Raw genomic sequence first — 21,065 nt, forward strand, 5'->3', positions numbered from 1 at the left:
GCATCGCACCAAAAAAAAAAAAAAAAGTACGTTACTAAAAAGGTTGTGTTGTCCTTCTGGTTTGAAAACGCGACGGAGAGTTACAGCATTTTGCAATAAAACAAAACAAAACAAAAACACTCCTCCAAGGCGTCGAGGTTAGTGAACTTCTTTTCCGTTCAATAAAAACAACACACCAAAAACAATCACCTTTGGTCGCCACACGTTGACTTCCGGGACTTAGCAAAGTGTGTTAGCAAATTGCTAAACAACACAAGTTTTCACTTCTTACTGTTGAATTTTTAAAAAAGTGTGACGATGCTTTACTAGAGCAGTCTAGAGCTGCTCGCCTTCTCTGTTTCTATCATTTATATCATGGGTCCTCCTTTCAAAGGAGGCGTGTGTTCAACCAGAACATATACTCCCTCCACTGTAGTCGTGCACGAGTTTCTGCTCACGACGATTTCCACAAAAAATTGGTGAGTTTTGCTGAACTTAAAGCTCGGACAACTTCTTTTCTCACACCCCAGGGTGTCCTGCATGGATCTACCAGCTAGCAAGGGACGTGGCGTCATCAGTCTGTCTGGTGTTTTTACTGCGATGACCTTAGTGGAAAGATGTTTATATACCTTTTTGATCTATTTTTAGGTATTTTTGCTTTAACATCATCCACAACAATAGGTCATCTCTCTAGACGACTGGCGAGTGTTGACTTTTGGAAAAAAAGGAAGCAGCAGCAACAACAACATTTTTGAGCATATGCCAGTTATTTCTTTGTTGTAAAACCGACTTTACTCGTGATTTTTGAAAAACAACAGAGACTTCCTCTGTCGAAGAAACATCTTTGTCAACCCTTAACACTGAGAAATATACTTGGCTTTGACTAGAAAATGGTTGTTTTGATCTCTTTTTTTTTTTGTATCCCTAAGCTTGAACAAAGACCCATTTAAAGAAGTTCTTTGTACCCTGTGGTCATGGATATTTGGATTTTTTGTTGTTGGTGCAGTTTTACAGAACAGTTGTGTTTTACAGTGAAGTTATTGTTGAGCATATTTGTCCTTGTGGCTCAGTTGTGTGAGTAGAAACAGCTGTTAGAAGTTACTTTTGATTCCAAGACATATTTTAGAATGATACTTGTCCTAGTAGAATGTGTCAGAATCATCATATTGTTTGTCAGTTCACTCATGACCAACGTGCTGTCCTGTGACTTCCCTTTTTACTTTAGTATTGTTTTCATATAATCTCAAAATTATGGGTTTAACAAAAATAATTCTAAGTTCATTTTGGGACTTTTAAACTAACTTCAATAAAAGAAAACTGTACAGCAAACATGGAATGGGCAACATAAGAAAACAATAAATAAAACCTAAATATCACACAAATTAAATGAAAAGAATTATATATTTCAAAAAAATTTGGATCACATTTTTGGAACAAATGCAAAACGAACAAGAATAAAGTTTTGGCTAAACCAACAGAATATATAAATATATATAATAAGAAAAAAAAACACTATGGTGGACACTCTGTCTCTGTCCTTTTGGTTTTTGCTGCCACCTACTCTAGAGGCAGTGTAAGTGTTTGTTTTCCTTTTTAAAATCCTTGTCTCTGACATGAATATTGCATTCTCTTAAATAACGATATTGAGTTGAATCAATAAGAAGTTAACCCTGAGCTTTAGCCATCTCCTCTCCAAATGTTGTCGGTATGTTTGTGTCTTCGCTGCGTACCAAGAACTGGTGTTTTTATTTAGAGAGATCAATAGGATAGTGATTGGATGATGAAGCTTCATGAAGCAGTGTAATGTTGTTTAGAGGTCAGTAGGTGGCGCCATCAGTTTTTAATGATGTGATGTTTCATAAGAACAGTTGTTCAAAGCAAAGGAAAATAGCGCAGAGACCGCCATCTAGTGGACTCTGAAAATAATGACACCGTTTCATCAGACCATCAGTACAATAGGAGGCGCTGTGGTTTAAAAACGTGAGGTTTCGTTGTTATAGATTATTGGTGCCATCTAGTGGCGTCTATGAGCGAAGGCACTGTTTCATGAAACCTCATCAGCCCATCATTAGTTAAAAGTACTGGTCCAAGAATGTGGGAAGGGCCAACGTCTATAAAGGGTGTGACTTGAGGTATTTTGTTAACTAGTGTAATCATCCAAGCTATTCATCATGTGTCAGTAAAGTTGAGCTCGGCCTGTCAAAAGATATTATCTAAATTCTGAGAAAGATTGCATCAACATGTTTCTTAACCATGGGTGTGAATCCTCAACTCCCATCATCAGCCTTGGATTTAAAGTGGAGTAATTGTGGGGATATGTCATGATATGATGACATGTTCTGGTTCGGTTTGAAATAAGCACTTCTGTCTCAACCTTAACAATCATCTGGAAGTCTGGTTTCTACATCGAAGTGTAATTTACTCCATCTAAGCCGTTCCCAGTGAGAAAAACCCACTAACCAGTTTAAAAAAAGCAACATTTAAAATCTCGGGGCGTTTTTTTATTTGGCTCAAGTCGTGCCCTCGCAAGTTCAGATGTGAAATCATTTTAAAAAATCCAATCCTAACTTAGATTTAATGTTACAAATGTATGTCTTATCTCAAATATTTTCCTGACCAAGAGTGTTTATCATGTGCTGAACTGACCACTAACTAAATCAAGTAATTAGTAAAAGTGTAATGTGAACTTTGTGCATGGATTAAGGAGGTAATTTAAGATAAGTACACGACCTTCCATCCAAGGGTTGTCATCATTCCTTAACTTGAAGAATGTAGATTATTATTGTTATAACAACTTTGGGCTCCAGGGTTAGAGTCAGAATAGCATTCAAATGAGAGAACGACAATACAAAGATGCTTTTCATTCCACTGTCTGTCTTTGTTTGTCTTAGTCGGGGCTGATGCTCACATGATGCTCACATGATGATCACATGTGTGTTGAAACATACAAATGTAACCCACGAAACTCTGGGTCAGAGTTTTAAACTGTCTTGAGACGGGTTATAACATTGAAAAAAACTAAAAAAAATCACATTAATTTGGGTGATTATAAATAATCTAAAGACAATAAATACAATCAAACGACAATTGAGGAAAAAATAAATTAAAAAAGACTTGCATCATAAATGATGTATGACAAGAAAATGAAGTCTTTAACCAGTTATTGTTTTATTTAGAAGTCTGAGGTCTGAGTTCACTGATGGTTTTGCATGATGGAAACATGTTGACCTTGTTTCCGTGCGTCACATGGACACATGAGCGTAATGGAAAGATTGCAAAAGTGCGATAACATCCGAAACCCACGGAAAATATAGGTCACCGATTATCTCACATGCATAGAGAGCATTTTTTTGTTTCCGATGATGCGTTTGTGGCTGAAAGTCAACCCTGTGATCTATTTAGAGTTTTTTTCCTCACATTAATAGATTGAGATTAAACGCCTCGGTCTTTTTTTGGTTTGTATTCTTGACTCGATCCTTCTTTCATAATATTCAGTAAGGTATTTTTTAGAAACCCCGATTGTACTTGAAATAAACTAGTCATGCTTTCACTGAAGCTAAAGAATACATTATAAATTTAAGAGAAATTAAAATGGTTGATACACGTTGTTATGAAGTGTTATTTTTTGGGGGAGTTTGAGGTTAAGGGTGAAGTTTTTGGGGTTCTGTGATGGACATATTGTTACTCTCTAGGTTTATTGTTTAATTCCAGATCATGAAACTACACCCAAGACTGTTGGTTTGAATGCAACAATAACTTTCTTAGATGAGAATGTTTTTCATGATCTTCCTCCAGGCCAACATATCCCACTGTTGCCAAAACAAATGTTCTCACAGTTGAAGGAGGCTTCTTTATTCTCAAGCAAACGCCTTTGAAATCCAATCTCGAACTGACGTATACTTTTGTCTCTCACAGGATCCAACACCAGATTAATGGAGAAGGATGGAGCGGTTGTTGCAAAAATCTCCAAACTCGTTACCAGGAATCGATCCACTGGTGCTGTCGGTGCAGATGGAAAATAAGTACAAATGTCAGCAGTGTCACCGGGTCTTGAGGAAGCCTGTCCAGGCTCAGTGCGGCCATCGCTTCTGCGTTCACTGCTTCCAGCAGCTCACCAGGTAGACCCCCTTCAATGGGGCCACCAGCATTGTGTGGATACTCCTTCACTCCTTTTCCTTCTGACTGGATTTTTGTGTAGTGCCTTTTTTGTTTGACGTGAGCTTTGTGTGGTGGATTTTTCTCTGATGCATGACCGGAACTAATGATGGAGACTTGAACTTGATAGCATTTTTTTTTTTTCTGTACTCGCCGATTCATCCGACTCACTTGCTTGTAATCCAAACTGTTGTGCACGACACGTGGGGCTTTTTAAGATTGCACACTTCCTGCAACATGAAACTGCCAATTTAAATTTCCCTCTTTTATTGTGCACATGCATCTGTCTATGCATGAACTGAACCTTAAACTGAAAGAGTTCTATGTACAAATAGTCCTGCATAGTGTCAAGTTATTCCAAAGACAATCAAAATCCATTGATTTTTTTTTTGATTCAGGTCCTTTTCCTTTTTTTTTTAACACATCAATCTTCTATTTCTGGACGCCTGCAGCAACTCTGTGGCTATTTTTATTTTTTAGGTCACATTAACCCACTCTAAAAGAAAAAAAAAACAGGCGTACTATCAACCCCCTGACAAGTCATTTAGAACTATGAGAAACAAAAAAAAAAACATCAGCAAGTGTGACGATTACCTTAATCTTAAAGTCACATTTTGAATTTCCATTTTTCACTGGTGAGCAACCGGTCCACGGTGCAGTCTTAAAAGGTCTCGTCCCATGAGTCAGATTTTCTTTTGCTACAATTGCCCATTTTTGGTGCTTCAGCTACAGACTCTCAGCATCACGTTCCAAAAACTGTTTTACATTTGCTCCGACACTGTTTTGTCTGAACCGGCATGGAGTGAATTTACAAAATCGTTCTCCAGATGATGGCCGAGCAGTACCACTGATGTTAGTCAGAGCCATGTGCGTCAAACTCAGCCCAAATCCAAACTCAGCCCACCAAGTGTTTTCATCTGGCCCACCGGCCGGTTTAAGGAATGATTTCTTGATACCTAAAAGGTTGTTTAAGCAAAGAAAATAATAAGTGAAGGAGGTCAAACACAATACCCCCATGAGACTCATAGTCCTTATCAAAGATAGTTTGATACATTTTTTTTTTTTTCCCACACCCTAGTCGGCTTAAAGATTTCAGCCCCTGTGTGGTTGAGTTTGACATCTTAACCTTTGGAACGTGATAACATGAGCTGTCAATATCATGAAATCAATCCTTACAATTCAAAAGTACCAGTGCAGATCATCAAAGCGTTTGTGCCAGTCCAGTCAGGATGAATCATTCAGAGAGGAAATGTTTACATGTAAATATCCTTGACGCAGTACTACTCGTACCCTCATGCTTCCCATCAGCACTACTCATCAGTAGAGGTCGATGAGGCGCCGGGAAAATATCCTGTAACAGGATCCGGTGCTTCCCAGCTTTACTCTGTTTAATGATTAAACAAACCACAAATGCTACTCATGTGGACGTTCAAAGGTCATAGAGCTGTTATTATACTGATGTAATCGTCTCTGTCAATTGTGTTGGAGTTTATTTTTGTATTTTTTAACTTCTTTTTTCTTTGTGTTGTCTTTGTTCAAATAATTGTTGGTGTTTAAATTTAATGGTCACATTAAATTTTGCTTTGTTTTTAACTCATTATGTGTTTTTTCCTTTTTAATATCTGGAATGACCTGTTTTCATACCGACCTTCAAAATCTTTTCCCAAACATGAATAACCTTTTCCTAACCGGACACAAATCTGCAACGTGCGAGTTCCAAAGCTTCTCTTTTTGAACAATTCCTACCGCTCTGACTCTAGGAACCCGAGATATTCCCCAGTCGGAATAGAGATTTTGTTCCTTCAACCGTTCCTGTGCCTCCTTTTTTTTTTTTTTCACTGTGCAAATTTTGCCGCACATCAAAGCATTGCAACAATCTGTACCGACACGACCACGTGGGTGGATTTCACAACCGCATCTTTATCCCAGATTCTCCTCACTTAGGAAAAACCCCCATCTTTCACAGAGTTCAATAAACCGATTAGCCTTGTGGAATGCTGCCAAGTGAACGATGGGACTCAACGGCAGGAAGTCCTGGTTTAACGGATAAATAACCAATTTATGTTTTGTCAACCAGTGCTGGCCCGACTCCATGCGAGGCTTGTCGCCAGGAGGAAATTTACGAAGAGCCCAATTCCATTCTTAATAGCAATGAGGTGAGGTGTTCTGTGGTTCGACAGCTCGATGATTGATTGATGACACATGACAGTTTGACTCTCCTCACACTGGTATGCTTTGACTCACACAAAAAAAACACACCTGTTTCTTTCACAGGCTTTCCCAGATAATGCAGCAGGACGAGAAATAGCGAGTCTTCCTGCTAAATGTTTGAACCAAGACTGTGACTGGACTGGATCTATAAAAGAATATGAGGTTAGAGGAGTTTCTAATGCTTTGATCTCATAAACACTCAAGTACTTGGTGTAGCATTTATTAGCGTTCCATTATTATTAAGGTATTTCCCAAGTCATTTGGATTATATTCTAAGTCGCTTCCTTTTTCATTTTTTCGATTAAATTTTTTTAAACAAGGATCAACTTAAAATTCAGCTTTTCTATAAAATAAATAAACCCCTCAGTCTGTGTCAATCTTCCATCTCTTTCCAAAACTTCTTGTTTGATGGTTTAAACTTTTTCTTCTCCAGCATTTTCTCTCTGATGTTTACGCTTATGTTTATGTTACTTTCTATGTTTACCCACAGTTTCAGCTCCGATTTTTTTACAATGAGCTTTTTTTTAAATGATGCATGAATCGCACACACACTTCATTGAGCTGCACAGCTGCAGTCAGTTTCTCTTCTCTTATTACCACAATTCTAATCACTAAACTATGGGGAAGTTTGCACAAAGCCTGGCAGGAACCCAAGTTAAAAAAAAAGGAGTGAACCTTGAGTGATACAGTCAGGAAAGTCCCTGTTTGACCAGTTTTGCATCTGTGGAAAGTACCAACAGATTTAGGGCTTAACATTTCACAGAAGCTTTTGTCCATGGCACACATTTGAATACGAGTTCTGTTTACTAAACAGGATAACAGGTGGTTGTTAAACTCATCCAGTGTGTGTGTGTGTGTGTGTGTGTGTGTGTGTGTGTGTGTGTGTGTGTGTGTGTGTGTGTGTGTGTTTGTGAACTGTAAAAATATCTGTGCCAGTCAGGTTTTTTTCGGATGCATACCATTGTGTTGATGAATCTCGAGAGGCTCTTTGCTGAACTTGTGTTTAAAAACCGAGGCCAGCCGCATGTTTATTCCAGCTCACATTTGCTTCAGATTATCATTCGTCTGTAAAAGTCGCTCGGCAGGAAACCACACCCCTACAGTGGTCGGGGAACATGACGGAACTTGTTCAGTAAAATCACATACAAACCTCACGCAGTCGAGATCCGCGATGCTTCGATGTTTCCGAGAGTCGGACCCGAAGTGGACACGAGCCGATCGAAGTTGAGAACTTGGCAGTTTGATGTTTAAAAGATAAAGTCGTATCAAATCTCCGATCCCTACCTTCTGATCTTGCCAAGCGATTTCCTTGCAACTGTACGGCTGCCTCCCGACTGATAAGCCCCACCCCTGCCCATCACTTCCTGTTCCTGCGCGCCCTTTTTCAAAAATAATTAACTCTTCATCCGATCTGTCGACGGTTACTGATTTATTTGTTTTGTTTTTTGTTTATGTAAACGTGTCGGACTTGTTTTTACGGGCCGTTTGAATTTGTTTACCTGTTCCCCCTGTTTTTACTACTTTTTTTTTTAACCGTCACCTCGGATGACAGTTTGATGATGCAATAGTATGTTTTGCTTTTATAATCATTTGAAAACTTTGCTCATGCAGATAATTTTGGAATTTTTATTTAATGCAATTGTTTTCTGTGTGCAGTGATCCTTTCATCCATTGATCTTGTCAACCTAGACAACAGACTCAATTCAATTTTATTTAAAGTGTCTTATCATAACAAAGTTATCTCAAGACACTATACAGTTGAAGTAAGACTATAGTTGATTAGGGAAAAACAAAGGGAAATTAACTAGTAATATTGTTACGTTGATACACTTAGTTTGATTGACACTTAGATATTTTGATCAGTTTTATTCAATCTGGTTCCTCATCTCTCTTCCCATCACAAGGTTTCATTTGGGGGGGGGGGGGGGGGGGGGTTCTCTGTTCTTCCTTCTTTTAAATTAAATTAAGATTAGCGTAACACTAACTTCTCCAGCATACTTCCCCTTAAAACTGTTTCCTCAAACACTCGCCAGAATACAGAATATAATAAGTTAGAACCAATGATGACTTTTTTCCGGCTCTTAATCTATAAAACTTTTCGGAGAGCAGACTCTTGAATTTAACGTTCACCTCAGGTCGTGATATCAACAGTTCTAGTTTTTGTTGAACGTATGACTAGTATTCAATAGAAAGAGTTTTAAAGGGTAGATTTTGTCCTCCGCGTTTGATGCATGAAGTGTCCTTGCAAAGATGAAACTAATTGAAAAACCACAAGTTGTGTGTAACTGTCGCTTGTACTTGATGATAACCATGATAAAAATGTGTAATCGAAAGCTACGTAATTTTGGTTTCCTGTCGAGAAGATGAGTGTCAAGTTTGAAAGGATGCATTTCTTCTGCATGAGCAGCGTTTCAACCACAGGGACGAGGAGTGACTGTTGTTGCGCTGGTGTGAGTGCACCATGTATACATGGACACCCGTGCATGGAAGACTGACTCCAGCATTTTTATCTTGGATATTTGAAGTGGTTTATTTTAGACTTCTGGTTCGGACAAGGGCTACTCAACTTGCCGCCCTTGGGCCGGATTCCCATCAAGCAATGTGCACCAGGCCCCGGACTATTTACCCAAAAAATAAAAGGACATGTTATTAAAAAAGCAGACAAAACTGTAATTTTGTCGATCTGCACTTATTAGCGACACTTTGAGTTGCCGTGTCTAACGGTGAGCTGAAGAGCTCCAGTTTAGACGATGCAACATTGGCCCTCAAACAAAAAACTAATGTTACAATCATGACAAATGACTGAAAAAATGTCTACAGAAAACAAACACCAGAGACATTTGCATTTGCCTTTTTTTCTGTCACAGTGTCTGCGCTACAACATGAAGAGACACTTGGCTGTTGCTATTTCAATTCGTAAGAGCCAAATTATTCATAACCTTGTTTATGTATTTTTAATCAGTTCGCCTAACATTGCTCTGCAAATAGATGTTGACGTCAAATGGAAAGGGTTGGCCGGCTCATGGGTCACGGATTAGAAACACAATCGAAGCCACCAGCCATCCTGTCAACATGGCACCACTCCTAGCTGGGCAAACATGTGACATGTGGTTGCCAGGAAAGGTCCCTGTGATGTTGGTTTTGGACACACCTGCTCCACATCAGCAGGATTTAAACACGGATATAAGAGACGCTACTGTTTGACTGTCGAAGAAGTGAATAATAACATCAAATGCTCTCTCCAGTGCCAGCATGAGGGTCGCTGTCTGTTCGAGCGGGTCGAGTGCGAGGCCTGCAAAGTGTCCATCCTGCGCTCGGAACGAGAACGACACAGCGAGAGAGAGTGCGAGGCCAGGACGCTCAACTGCAAATACTGCAAAGTCATGTTTAACTTTAAGGAAATTAAGGTGAATTTTCATCTCCATGGTTGTAATGGTTTGTGTCGTCCGGTTCTCAACGACTTTTGTTTGTTTCAGGCCCATGATGAAGTTTGTCAGAAGTTTCCTCTCCAATGCAAAGACTGTGGCAAGAAAAGAATCCCCAGAGAAAAGGTTCGAGCTCTTATATGTTAACAAATGACAACCTCAAATGCTTCAGATGGACCCAATAGAATTGGAAAGATATTAAGTACTTGTCTGTAGATCTATTTTGTTGTCTGTCCATAAGTGTATGTGATGGACTGGCGGGCTTTCCACGGTGTCCACCGCCTCGTCTTTTAATGCTAGAAATGGGCAAAGTAGTGCGTCGTCCTACCTGTTTTTATCTCCTATTATTTGTCCTTTTTGTATTTCTTATCCCTTAAAATGAACAAAATATTTTATATTAAAATGAAATTTAATAAAATCCAATTAAAATGGCAATTACAAGATCATAACTTACGACATTTTAACTTCTTTTTGTCCTTGGGTGTGTTCCAAATCGCAGCCTTCAGCACCTACACTTAATATTTTGAGTGCACAATTGCAGCCTGATGAGCAGTGTGCGAAAATGTAGTGCGCAATGAGCACTCAATTGGTGCACTCAAATAGCTTACGTCTCAGTGACGTGGATGATGCTCAACGGAAGCTAGACTTTGGAGCAGATACCGGCGTAAATATCTCGAGAAAACACTAATTTCACCACAAAACAACAATAACAACACAATGAAACAAACAAACAAAAGCCATTTTCAGTGTGCACCAATAACAACAACGAGAGTAGAGAAATAAAAGGGGATCGCAGCCAGAAATAATATGTTCATGTGCAGCAGGAAATGAAACATGCCTTAAAAGAAAATTCAACTTCTGAATAACCGCTCACTCTGGGATCTGTGAAGACTCCAGAGGTCAGATGGAATCCATCATTAAGTAAACAGGAAGAGCAGGAAAAGGATTTCCCACCAAAGAATCCAGATTTTGAGTTACATTCACAGGGGGCTTGAGACTAAACGTTTACAACAGGAAAAAGTTGGCGAGAAAAATACTCAGGATCTCACTTCGTCCAGACAACATGGAAACTATGAGCTTGTTAATCCAGATCATCAAAAAGTTAATTTGATTCCATTAAACTTTATAGATTTGAAAAATAAGACGATACATAAAAAATAATAATTGTTTAAATCTTCCTTATGTGTGAATTCAGCCTTCTACCTAGTTATATAGATATGATATATAAGTGTAGTAAAGAGTCATACATGTTTGCTGTGGTTCATAAATACATTTGATTTCACTGTGGCTGAAGTTAAACATTGACGACAAAACATTTGGTCAATTATTAACCCTCGTGAGATCTAAGTAACCTCTCCCCAGTGTTAATAATAAAGTCATCTTATCTTATCTCTTATCTGAACTGTTTAATCAACTCTCCATGACCTAGGCTTGCATGACCTTCCTCTGCAGACGATGACGGAGAAGAGAAGAATTCTCTCAGTTTCTGTCTGACTCGACTTTTCACGCCTAGATCTAATCATCTCGAAATTTCACTTTCTCTTTTCAGTTCAGTGACCATGTGAGGTCCTGTGCCAAGTCCAAAAGTTCCTGCCCTTACGGTGAAGTGGGATGTAAATATGTGGTACGTACACAACATTCTTTCTGCATCAGAAATGTATAAATAAATGATTTTTGATGAGTTTTACATACCTATAATAAGAAAAAAGATCCATTTATGGTCAGTTTTCTATGGTATTTGCTGTGGTTTCTGCTGTAACTGAACACACCACATAAAAAAGAAACTCAACTCAATTGTTGGCAGCAGTTCCACTTATGACATCACAGTTTGTAAATGACCAATCAGATTTGAACACCACTCAAATTTCATGCTGATTGGCTACTTTTCAAATAGGCAAAAAAAACAAAACATTATCAATAAGATAGATATGAGATTAGAACATAAAAAAGAGTAAAAATAAATACAATAAAATAACTACATTTTTGTATGTAAAACATAATAGTTCTAACAGACGATAGCAAACCGAGCTACTTGGGGCACCAGTGATTTTAAGGGCGTCACATAATTGGCTAAAAGTTTGATCAGATTAATTTAAGGACAAGTTCAAGGTTATTAAAAGAAGCTCTGCAGCGCTCTTGAGGTCAGCGTAGAACTACCAAACTTCTCACGGAGAGTCTGACAACTATCTCAGATTTTTTTTAATTCATTCATACTAATAAAAAATAGATTGATTTTTAGTTGAAAGTTAAGGATTAAATATCCTTTTTTAACGTGTCCTCTTTTCAAGTTATTCTATCCCTCAAAATAGAATGAAAGACATTGAAAAGGCACTTTAAAAATAAAGTGTTTTCTCAACGTTTTTTGTAACATAAAATGTATGTAAAATAAGACAATAATCTATATATTGGATTTCCATTATAGATATATATAGATGGCAAAAGTGTGTGGTGTGTCTCATACTTTATACAATGCATGCAAGATTTAAATCTGAAATCTTAATTTGTAACAAAAAGAAACGACACTGAAACACGACTCAAGCACGAGGTTCCGGTGATGTTTCGAGCTAAACTGAACTGTTTCGTCCTCGCAGATCGAGAACGGGAAACATGGCGACCACGAAAACGTCAGCATCGTGGAGCACGTGCGGATGCTGCTGTCCGTGGTTCTGTCCATGGCCCGGAGCGGGTCGGAACCACTGGTGGCGAGCGATTGGACCGAAGGTTATGAGCTCGGCCTGTACAGGGCGCCTGAAGACGGTGCTGCAGCCACCGGGAGATCGATGGACTTGGATAAAAAGGTGAGTTTATATGTAGAGCTTACACTTTGTTCCCTCTTTGTTTGTGTTAGTTTACTCTCCTCTTCTTCGTTTACACTTTATTCAATTGCAATTGTTGTGATTATTTCCTACAATAAATGTTAAAGTTAATACAGACATAATACTGTATTAGAACTGCTTATCCAACAAGGAGAGCAATCGGGGAACGTAGACCTGTGGCAAGGTGCTTATTTGCATTTGTGTTTTTTGTTTGCATTATCCTCGTATATATAAACTGAAATTAAAGATGGCAGTTATGACAGAATTGTGTGTTTGTATGAAGCTTGTTGAGGTTGAGTGTGTCCAAGTAAGTAAGTAAAGTAAAGTAAAGGTTATTTGTAAAGATCTTTCCAGACCAGGGTCACAAAGCGCTTTAACAAACAAAAACAATAAACAGTTAAAATATATACTATAAGAGATCAAGATACATGAGACAAACACAAGAGTCCCAGAAAATCAGGGAAAATCTCAAATAAGAAGGTCTTAAGATGTTTCTTGAAGGAATCAGTAGATCATCAAACACAGAGATCGTTCCAAAGCTTAGGAGCAACAGTCTGGAAGGATTTCTCTCCTCTGGTCCTGAAGCGTGTTCAGGAACCATCAGTAGATTCTGATCCACAGACCTCAGAGCCCGAGCTGGGGTGTAAGTCTGGATCAGAATCTACTGATGGAAGGTCTGACCATGAATAGATCTGAAAGTAAGAACCAGAATTCTAAAGTTGATCCTGAAAGAAACTGGCAGCCAGTGAAGAGTTTTAAGGATCGGAGAAATGTGAGTTCTTCTACTAGAGCGGCTCAGAATTCAGAAACAGAGATTGTGGATGTTGGCAATTACTCAGAGACTTCCTATAACAGTAAAACTAATGTTGAAAGAAAGCATGTATAGGGACTTTGATACTCTCTATTGCAGACAGTTTTAACTTGTACTCTGTGGAGCAGCAGCTGGTTGTGAACTAGATGAGTGATTTGTTTCTTTTTTTGATGAGTCATACAGCGATCTTTTGAGTAAGCCTTCAACTAGAACTCCGGAGGTACGGCTCAGTTCTGACCTCAGAGAAAGAAAATACGTTTGTGACTCAAATCTTGAACTTCCTGTCATTCTTCGTTTGAATGTGTCAGCGACAGGTTTCACCAACACAAGTCACAAGTGTGATTGATTTAGTGACTCAACACAAATACAACTGGAGAATCAATGGAGTCATTGTGTTTTCTACTTTGTTTTCTATCGTCGTGCCATATCTTATTTTCCTGTGTTCGCTCTTAGGTTTTAGCCATAGAAGACATCGTCTGCGTTCTGAACCGCGAGGTGGAGCGCACCTCGGTCACCATGGAGGCGTTCACGCACCAACACCGCCTGGACCAGGAGAAGATCGAGAACCTGACCAACAAGCTGCGGCAGCTGGAGCGGACCCTGACCATGAGGGACTTCCAGCTGTCGGAGAGCGAGCAGATGGTGCGGGAGCTCCAGTTCTGCACCTACGACGGCGTCTTCGTGTGGAAGATCACAGACTTCTCCCGCCGCAGACAAGACGCCGTGGGAGGACGCACACCTGCCATGTTCTCGCCAGGTGAGACGACACAAGTCGGTCCAACCCGGATCGCGTTACACAAACATCCTTTGTGAGTTTATTGTGTGTCGGGGATATTTAGACTGAGGGCGGGAATAGAATTTCATACGAGTTCCTCTCGCACACGCCCTTGTAACCGACTCTGACCTTGCGTTGCAGCGTTCTACTCCAGCAAGTACGGCTACAAAATGTGTCTGAGGCTCTACCTGAACGGCGACGGCACTGGTCGGGGGACACACCTGTCTCTGTTCTTTGTGGTCATGAGGGGGAAGTTTGACGCTCTCATGAAGTGGCCCTTCAGCCAGAAGGTATGAAACCGATCTTCCGCCGAGCGTTTAGCGTCACCAAAGCTCTGACCTCATGCGCTTCACAAAAACCACACGCATCTAAAACAACGAACCACCGAAGTGCGGTCCGTCGAAGGTTGCATGGAACAGAAGGTGTCTCGGTTGAGTCTGGAAATCGTGACCTACGAAGAGTCTTCGGAACGTCGTCCTCCACTGACGTGACGACGAGCGACCACAGGGAAAGTTGCGCTGCATGTATTCGACGTACAGTCGGCCTTAACGGTTGCGATGAACGACCGCAAAAGCTTCTTCGAGAAGCCGACCTTTACGATAAATGGACCGTCAAAAAGTCTTCGGAAAGTCGCGCTCTACGGGGTCGTAAGACCCTCGTGATCCTCTACGACAAGTCGCCCTCAACGTCGTCAACCGTCGCTAAAAGTCTCCCGAAAGTCCTGACGATAACTGTAGAAAGTCCCGCTCGTCTGAAAGTCGTCTTCTGCTCTTGCTATGAGTGACCATCACGGTTGTCAATCATCTCTGAAGCTCTGGGACGCATCATCAAGAAACCATCTGTCGCAGCTGTGAGTACACGATGATGGTTTTGGGGGATTTCTGTTCAAAGTGACCTCAGAGGTTTGCATTGGTCCTTCGTAGGGTTGTCAAAATACCTAACTGTCAGTAGTCCAATACCAGTACATTTTTTCGATACTATAATACTTTTTAATACCAAGAATGGTTTAAAAAAAAAAAAAGAAGCCTTAACTTTTCATTACATAACTATATTAAATAAAGAAAACCAACAATCAATAATTTCTCATTCAAAGAGATGTGAAAAATAATAAGCAAAACCAATAACTATTATACTGTCAATCATTTTGATCAGCCTTCAAGTACAATAGAAAACTGAAACATTTGTGCTTAAATGTGTACATAAATGACAAAACAAGGGAGGTTTTAAAAATGTACCTCCTGCAATAAACTAGGCACCACTGTGTTCTGAATACCAGCCTTGTTCATCCTTAAATTCCGGGTTTCAAATTAGACTTGTGTTACTAAACGCTGACACAAGCCTTAAACCAACCACTGACATCGAAGAACTCAGTCCACTGGTTCCCGGTGCACCCACCAGTTCCTTCTAGATAGTGGCCCAGAACCTCCAGACCTGTCTTCCTGTCATTTGCCTCCACGGCCCCCCTTCTTCAGGGGGTTTATGACCGTTACCCCATAGCTAGGATAAGGGCACTATCTGACTCCATCTCTTAACTGAAACAAAGTTCATGTTTTGTGTCCGTTTCCTCTTCTCGTCAAATCCTTACTATGACTATAAATCATCAGACTGAGCCTTGTCTTCTGTGTTTGTCACTTAAACCAGTGATGCTCACCAGAGAAATACATTATTTTCTGGGTTTTTAACATTTTAACGAGCAGAGATAATCTTAACAAACCAAATGTGCCTCTTAGAAAATACCTTTCTTTCTGAGCAGATGCCCCTTTTACTCAGTATATCTCAAATCTCAAAACATACATGTTTTCATCCTATATTCACACACTTTCAATACACACACTGATCACCCGTTTGAATGCAGGATGTTAAAGGTAATATAGTTCAAGCTTAGTGTGTGAATAATAAAAGCAAATGTCATGAAGGTAAATACAAGAATATACTTCAATATTTGTTCTAGTAGAAGGTAATAATAATAATAATAATAATAAGGTTTGATAAACATGATAGATCTGAGGATATATCTTCACTGACAAGAAGGAATTTTCAGGTTGATTGGCTGCTGCGGTGGAGAAATCAAGCGCCTCCGTGTTTCAAACGGAACAATGTTCACTGAACTCTTAAAAAACGACAACTCAGCCTAGGATTGTGGGTCCATGAACACATCATTAAAAACAATTCAATGATATACTGACTAGCGACACATGAAGTAACATATTATCAATGTCCTCACCTGTTTGGATGAACACCTGGACCCCCGATGCTCCGGACCCCTGTAAACGGATCCATCCTCGTGTCTGCAGGTGACGCTGATGCTGCTGGACCAGAACAACCGGGAGCACATCATCGACGCCTTCCGGCCCGACGTCTCCTCCACCTCCTTCCAGAAGCCCATCAGCGAGATGAACATCGCCAGCGGATGCCCGCTCTTCTGCCCGCTGGCCAAGCTGGCGGGCAAGAGTCCGTACCTGAGGGAGGACACCATCTTCATCAAGGCCATCGTGGACCTCACCGGCCTGTAGGCGAGACACGTAGCTGTGAAAGTTACAAGAAAAAATATATTAGAATATATAAATATATTTATATATATATAGAATAGAATAACTATAAATGAATATAATTATTGAATTATAAATATAGAGTTTTATCATGATATTGTGAACGCAACTATCTATATAATAGCTTCCAATACAGGTCTTTGTTCGGTAAAACTCGTGATGAAACGTGCAGCCTGTATGGATACGGTTCAAGATGTACCAATTTTTGATTTTGTGCAAAAATCAAAAGCTTTGCAACTAAAAAATAACATCATCCAGCATTTGCCAAAATCATACACCAGGGTCAGACACATCTTTGACACCGTTCAATCAATTTAAAAGCTATTTTTGATTATATTATAAAGTATATTTAGACAGAAATGTTGCATTTAATACGCATTCTAAGTGTTTATGAATCAACATTCGTGACCCCCAATGACTCTGAAATATTATTTAGCTACAAAAACATGAACATATTTTTCCTATCGAACGACGACAGTAGTTGTTTATTTTATTGTCAGTTACTATTTTAACATCGAACGCAACATCAAGTTTCTTCAAGGTAAAGCATATTGACCAGAGGTCGTTTGTCTTTTGAGCATCTATGTATTGCATCTTGAATGATAGTTTAGTAAAAACTACTTATAGTTCGCACCACGAATGCATCTGATAAACTGAGCACCACTTTTAGATGTTGATGTTGCGACTAGTGGTCACTCGATACAGCATGATTTATATTTGCTACGTATTTAGCACAAAAAACGTGTTTTATTTTTCATCTTTGAATTACTGCAAATATTGAATGAAACTAACAACAAAAATATTTCTATATATATATATATACAGGTATAAGTGGCCCTCACAAGTCAAAACTATGATAATTATTACAATTTATTTTTTACTATTTATTTATTTTCCATTCTTAATGTTACTTTTTTATTTTATTTCATGTGTTAATTAAATCAAGTAATACATTGAAACATGGATATTGATCCATGTACCTGTTTGAAAGAAAGTATAACCACTTAAATAAAGACAAAAAGGCTTCAAGAAAGAAGAAATTAACATTTTTTTAAGTGCCTTTCCGTCATGTTTTTAGGCGGTTTTTACCGCCTTTTTACCTCAACATTACCCATTAAATAAAAGTCACCATACGTCACCACGTTTAAGAGATCATATCATAATAATCCGGGAATAATTGGTAAATCGTAGGTTGCCTACGCAGTTATACAAGTGTTTTTTTTTCTATGGTAAACTGCATTTTGTCTTGTAACCATAAATGTAACCATTGTAATTAATTTTGATATATTTACTTATGGATATTGTAATGCATTATATTTCATTTTTGAAACCTTCCACTAGCGTAACACCAGGATATTTTATCGTACATTTTTGTCTTTAACTGCCTCGGAATATTATTTGATGAATGTAGAATAAGGTGCTATATTTCTTTTGTAAAAGGTAGTAACTCATTTCATGCCTTCCAAGTTCTCATTTGTTTTTCTTATTTTGAGTTGTGTTTGACGTGTTTTTTCTTAAGTGCTTTTTGAAGATGGGTTTCTATGATTTCGTAGCACCTTTTTTCTTTAGTTTTTTACTTACTGGCACAAGAACATTTCAACAGTTTGACGTCATCAACTTCATTCTAGGAGTGTTTTCGGCACAAAGTCTGCTATTCTTGCGTTATCGCTTCGCGTTCTTTTTCGTCTGTCTCAACTCCTCCGTGTCGTAATCTTTGTTCTTTCCAGTTGAAAACGTGGCGACAGAGTTTCCTCTCCTTTCACGTGAGGCAGGTCAGAGGAGTTTGAAGCTAGAAGTGTTAGAAAGGCTCGAGAAAGTGCAGCGATGAGTTCAGAGGTCACCGGCGGGGATGGAATATAAAACGGCGTCGACGCTATAAAGTCGTCATTTACACTTCGTTTCCGATCGATTATGAATCGAGAAACACGAGTGAAGCAGGACAGATGTGTGAGATGTTTTGAGGGGGTCAAGAATGGGGGGTTCAGAGGTGTGTTGGGGAGAGGAAGCTTAGCAGAGACGGAAGTCGTCATGACTTATTTTATATCATCTTTTTTTTTCTGACGGAGGAAGTTGCTAACAAGCCGGTACATTTGCTTGAGAGGCTACAATACTTTTCTTTTTCCTGGAGGGTTTACAATGAAGTCATTAACACAAGCACGCAAGCTCGGTATGACGTCGGGTAACAGGTTCAGCGGAATAGTTTTAATCTCTTAAATGTCCACGTCCATCACAGGAGGCACAGATTTAGATCTGGAGTTTCCATGTGTTGCTCATCTTTTCCTGTAGGTGGCGCTCTCAGTTTTAAAAGAAGATGTGAGGGAGCTTGTTTAAATGGATGTTTAAAGCCCAAAGAGAGTGACATGAAGTGGGCTTTGAAAATGAGGCTTCGTGAAGCTTCGCAGCTCATCACGAAACTTCCTACAATGGAAGAATTGGAAGTTGGGTCGTACACCTACGAGTTGTAAATAACCAACAATCCAACTGGTTTGATTTCCTAGAATTACGAGAGGAAAATTATTTTTTGTCTTTTGCTAACAAATGAATCCAAAAGAGACACGATCCCATAAAACTTCTGCAAAAGAACCGAAGGTTCCTGGCAGAACCGACACCAACTGACCGACCAGGCACTTGTTTTTCGGTGTGAACATCCAATAGTTCATAAAATACCTTCAGATAAAACCTTAGTCCGCTTTGCTTCCACGACTTTGTGCCAAAACACACTGTAAAAAGAAGTTAAAACAAATCTGATAGTCAGAACTTTTTTTTTATCCTGTTGAACCTTTTTTGTGCCAAAAAAATTGTTTCATCGGGGCAACCTTTATTGTTGTTGATTTAAATTGTCATTGGATTTTATTTATATAAGTAACTGTTTCTTTAAGAGTTCAGTTGACTCTTAATTATCATTTTCTGACTAATGGAATGTTTTATTGATTTATTCATGAATTAAAATCTTTACGAAGAGTTTGTCTGTTTTTATTTTTATTTAAAAAATGTATTTATTTTTATTTAGTGTTACGTAGATCCCACACAAACTGGATCTACTCCGAGTCTCTTGTGGATGACCCAACTCACGAAAACAGACAAGAAGAATGATCTTACTTATGAACCTTTGGAGACCCAGAAAATGAACCTGTCATCTTCGATGGCTCAGCTTTTTGTCGCATCACAAGAGATGGATGTGTTTTAAAAATCAAAACGAGTCTAAATTCACGCCGACTTGTTTTTACGGGAACAACTTGTGACGTCGAGGCTACGATATAAGAGGAAGGTTCCAGACGAGACAACAACAAAACCTCGACTCGTTCTCCAGCTAAACACCAGGTCATGGTGACCAGACACGAGAGCTTCACCAGACGGTCGACTCCTCAGCCTTCACCCGGAATAACCACGACTCCTCCTCCTCCAGACCCAGTGAGTCCAGACCACACTCAAGTTTTCCCTCAAGGATACTTCAATCTGGAATGTAAGTCATGTGACCTCAGTTTCTCAGCACTATGTCAAATAAACTGATGTTGAAAAAAGACGTGGAAATGATTGGAGTGATCGAAGCAGATTTTCACTCAGGGGCCACATGTGGCAGTTTGCATTCGTTAATGTGGCCCTTCTGATGTCAAAGTAAATGTGTTTTTTTTCATCATATATTTACTTTATTTGTCTATGCTCTGTTTGTTGTGCAGCTTGACTGTCCCTCAGGCCAGTTTCAGTTTATAATGTGGAGAAGTTTCTACAAGCAGAAAACCTTATTTCAAGTAAAAATAATTATATATTGCGTTGTTCTAAAGTTTATATAACTTTAAAATATATATATATATACATACACATTACATCATATTAACCATTTTCTAACATACTGCATCTTATGGAAAATGAACTACTGTGTTAAAATATATATGTTTTTATATTCAGTATATTCGGTATAAACATGTTTTTTTTTGTTAGCAATATCATTTTAATTAACAATCAAAAACTGATAAAAGTGAAAAATGATTAAGGATTAATCTCAACTTGTCATTTGAACAAAATTCTATATATCTATATATCTATAACGTATTTATAATTATAAATATGGCTGTTAGATACTATATGGATATACAATAGCACTGGTTTATATTTCATGAAATTGGTTTAAAATAAAATGTTTTTTTACTTACAATTAACATGCAAATATTCACAAGCGTTTGTTCATTTTTTTTATATCGCAATATTATCGTTGTATTGCGATACTTATCTTATCCCCAGATTCTTCACCATAAACATCTCTAAATCATTTACTTGTTTGATAACGTTTTCTCTTACAAACATACAATACAGACAATTGTAAAACCGTAGGAGGAAACCAGAGTT

General features: G+C 38.8%; 1 protein-coding gene across 3 annotated transcripts; it reads left to right on the forward strand.

The window, feature by feature from the left end:
- Window positions 1-10: 10 nt before the first annotated feature.
- Window positions 11-19,682, forward strand: traf2b (Tnf receptor-associated factor 2b). 3 transcript variants are annotated; one of them, XM_087790749.1, is made up of 11 exons: window positions 11-137; window positions 3,895-4,097; window positions 6,212-6,290; window positions 6,409-6,507; window positions 9,591-9,752; window positions 9,822-9,896; window positions 11,320-11,394; window positions 12,362-12,568; window positions 13,851-14,154; window positions 14,314-14,462; window positions 16,467-19,682. In XM_087790749.1, exons 2-11 carry the CDS (start codon window positions 3,922-3,924, stop codon window positions 16,683-16,685), a joined length of 1,545 nt encoding a protein of 514 aa, XP_087646875.1. In that variant the 5' UTR covers window positions 11-137; window positions 3,895-3,921; the 3' UTR covers window positions 16,686-19,682. The 3 variants fall into 3 exon arrangements, 2 of the variants coding, with proteins under 2 accessions (XP_087646875.1, XP_087646874.1); XR_015711319.1 differs by lacking the exon at window positions 11-137 and adding an exon at window positions 371-458 and having other exon boundaries at window positions 14,314-15,022; window positions 16,467-16,595; XM_087790748.1 differs by lacking the exon at window positions 11-137 and adding an exon at window positions 371-458.
- The last annotated feature ends 1,383 nt before the right edge of the window (window positions 19,683-21,065 follow it).

Source organism: Callionymus lyra, chromosome 5 (genome assembly GCF_982586985.1).
Source record: "Callionymus lyra chromosome 5, fCalLyr1.hap1.1, whole genome shotgun sequence".
Taxonomy (NCBI): domain Eukaryota; kingdom Metazoa; phylum Chordata; class Actinopteri; order Syngnathiformes; family Callionymidae; genus Callionymus; species Callionymus lyra.

Coding starts and splice junctions, on each gene's coding strand:
- traf2b (XM_087790749.1), top strand. CDS start 3,922: ATGGAGCGGTTGTTGCAAAAATCTCCAAACTCGTTACCAGGAATCGAT. Junction 9,753..9,821: donor TTAACTTTAAGGAAATTAAG/GTGAATTTTCAT, acceptor TGTTTGTTTCAG/GCCCATGATGAAGTTTGTCA. Junction 9,897..11,319: donor AAAGAATCCCCAGAGAAAAG/GTTCGAGCTCTT, acceptor TTCTCTTTTCAG/TTCAGTGACCATGTGAGGTC.